The 1,505-nt window shown below is 36.5% G+C and overlaps 1 protein-coding gene across 1 annotated transcript; it reads right to left on the bottom strand.

Annotated features, from left to right (window-relative positions):
* Positions 1-633: 633 nt before the first annotated feature.
* Positions 634-1,188, bottom strand: LOC144553721 (RING-H2 finger protein ATL2-like). The gene has a single exon (XM_078301927.1). The coding sequence runs from the start codon at positions 1,186-1,188 to the stop codon at positions 634-636; it is 555 nt and encodes a 184-aa protein (XP_078158053.1).
* Positions 1,189-1,505: the final 317 nt, after the last annotated feature.

Genomic DNA, 1,505 nt, shown 5'->3' with positions numbered 1-1,505 from the left:
AGAAGTCAGATTCAATTTGAACAATTGATGTTAAATAAATAATCTAGAGGTATTTATTAGGACTCCAATTATTGCTTAAAATAATGGTGTTGAAAGAAGTTTAGTTCTCGAGAATTAAATTATAAAAAATGTTGAAATGTACTTGGAGTCCTTTAATAAATAATAACAGGAACAGAGATAATAATTGATATGAGCTCTCATGGAATTCTTATTTTATAATGTAATTATTTTCTATCAATTTGAAAGAATATTGTTTTTCTATTCATTGATATAATTGTCATCGGAAGAGATCCGCATAAATGTGGAAACAATGGGCCAAGATTTATGGCCCAATAACAGTGTTGAAGATTCCGTTAGCAGATTCATTTTTTACCTGATAATAGTCTACAGTTCTGTAGTAGTGTAAATTAATGATTATATTTATTAAAATCCGTACCGTTTGGTTAAATTTAGATGCAAAGAGTAACTGGCGTCATTTATCTATCACTTGTATATAAAATTTGCTATCCATACTATAAATTGAGGAATTTTTCATGTAGCCCATCTGTGACTATAGATTCGGCAACAATATTTACCAGACATTAATTAGTAATTACAGTAAAAACATAAGAGCTACAAAATTAACAAAAAAAATCATACAATGCGATCCAAAGGTGAGTGATGCACGCTGCATAATTCCTTATTCTCAGTCTCCCCCAATTGCACTTGTTCGTCTGAATTGGGAGATGAAGAATTGATATCAGCACGACACAAGGGACAAGTAGAATGAGAGGCGAACCACATGTCGATGCATTCCAAATGAAACCTATGACCGCATTGCGGCAAAGCTCTCAATTTCTCTCCATCTGTAAACTCACTGATACATACTGCACACGATTCCGAAACCTTGTCATCTCCGTGCAAAGAGAGTTCAATTACCGGAATCGATTTGATTATGTTTTGGTCCAGGCAGCGAGGGCTAAGTTCGGTACGATTGGAGAAGAATAATCGAGGTTGTCGCCTGTTAAGCTGGCGACGTCTTCTATGACGGTTACTCAAGTAACTATAGATAATGTAAATGAGAAGGAATACAACAAAACATGCGAAGATGCACATTAGGATGACTTTTCCAGAGATAACGTAGTGCGGTGGAGCTTGTACCAATTCATCATGATCGTCACGGTGTGGTGGGTCATCTGGCTTGCCCATGGATTTGTGTATGACTTTTGTGTGTCTTTCAGACTCAAAGAATTGGAAGTTGAGTTATTTATTTGGTATTTGGAATTGGGTTGGTGTATTTGAGGTGAAAAGATGGATGGATGGATGGATGAATGGATGGACTTGTTAGTGTTGTGTTTATAGGAGAGTTGAGGGGGATAACTACTGAGGCACAGGGAGAAGGGCATTAAGGACAGAAAATGACTGTCAATGACCAAGTCAACAGTCAGCATGAGAGAGAGAGAGAGAGAAAGAGAGAGAGAGAGAGGAAGAAGAAAGAAAGCTTCCCCCTACTTGTATTTTTTTAG

Source organism: Carex rostrata, chromosome 5, assembly GCF_964058835.1.
Source record: "Carex rostrata chromosome 5, lpCarRost1.2, whole genome shotgun sequence".
Classification (NCBI taxonomy): Eukaryota; Viridiplantae; Streptophyta; class Magnoliopsida; order Poales; family Cyperaceae; genus Carex; species Carex rostrata.
Note: the sequence above shows the minus strand (reverse complement) of the source record. Positions and strands in the feature narration are given on the sequence as shown.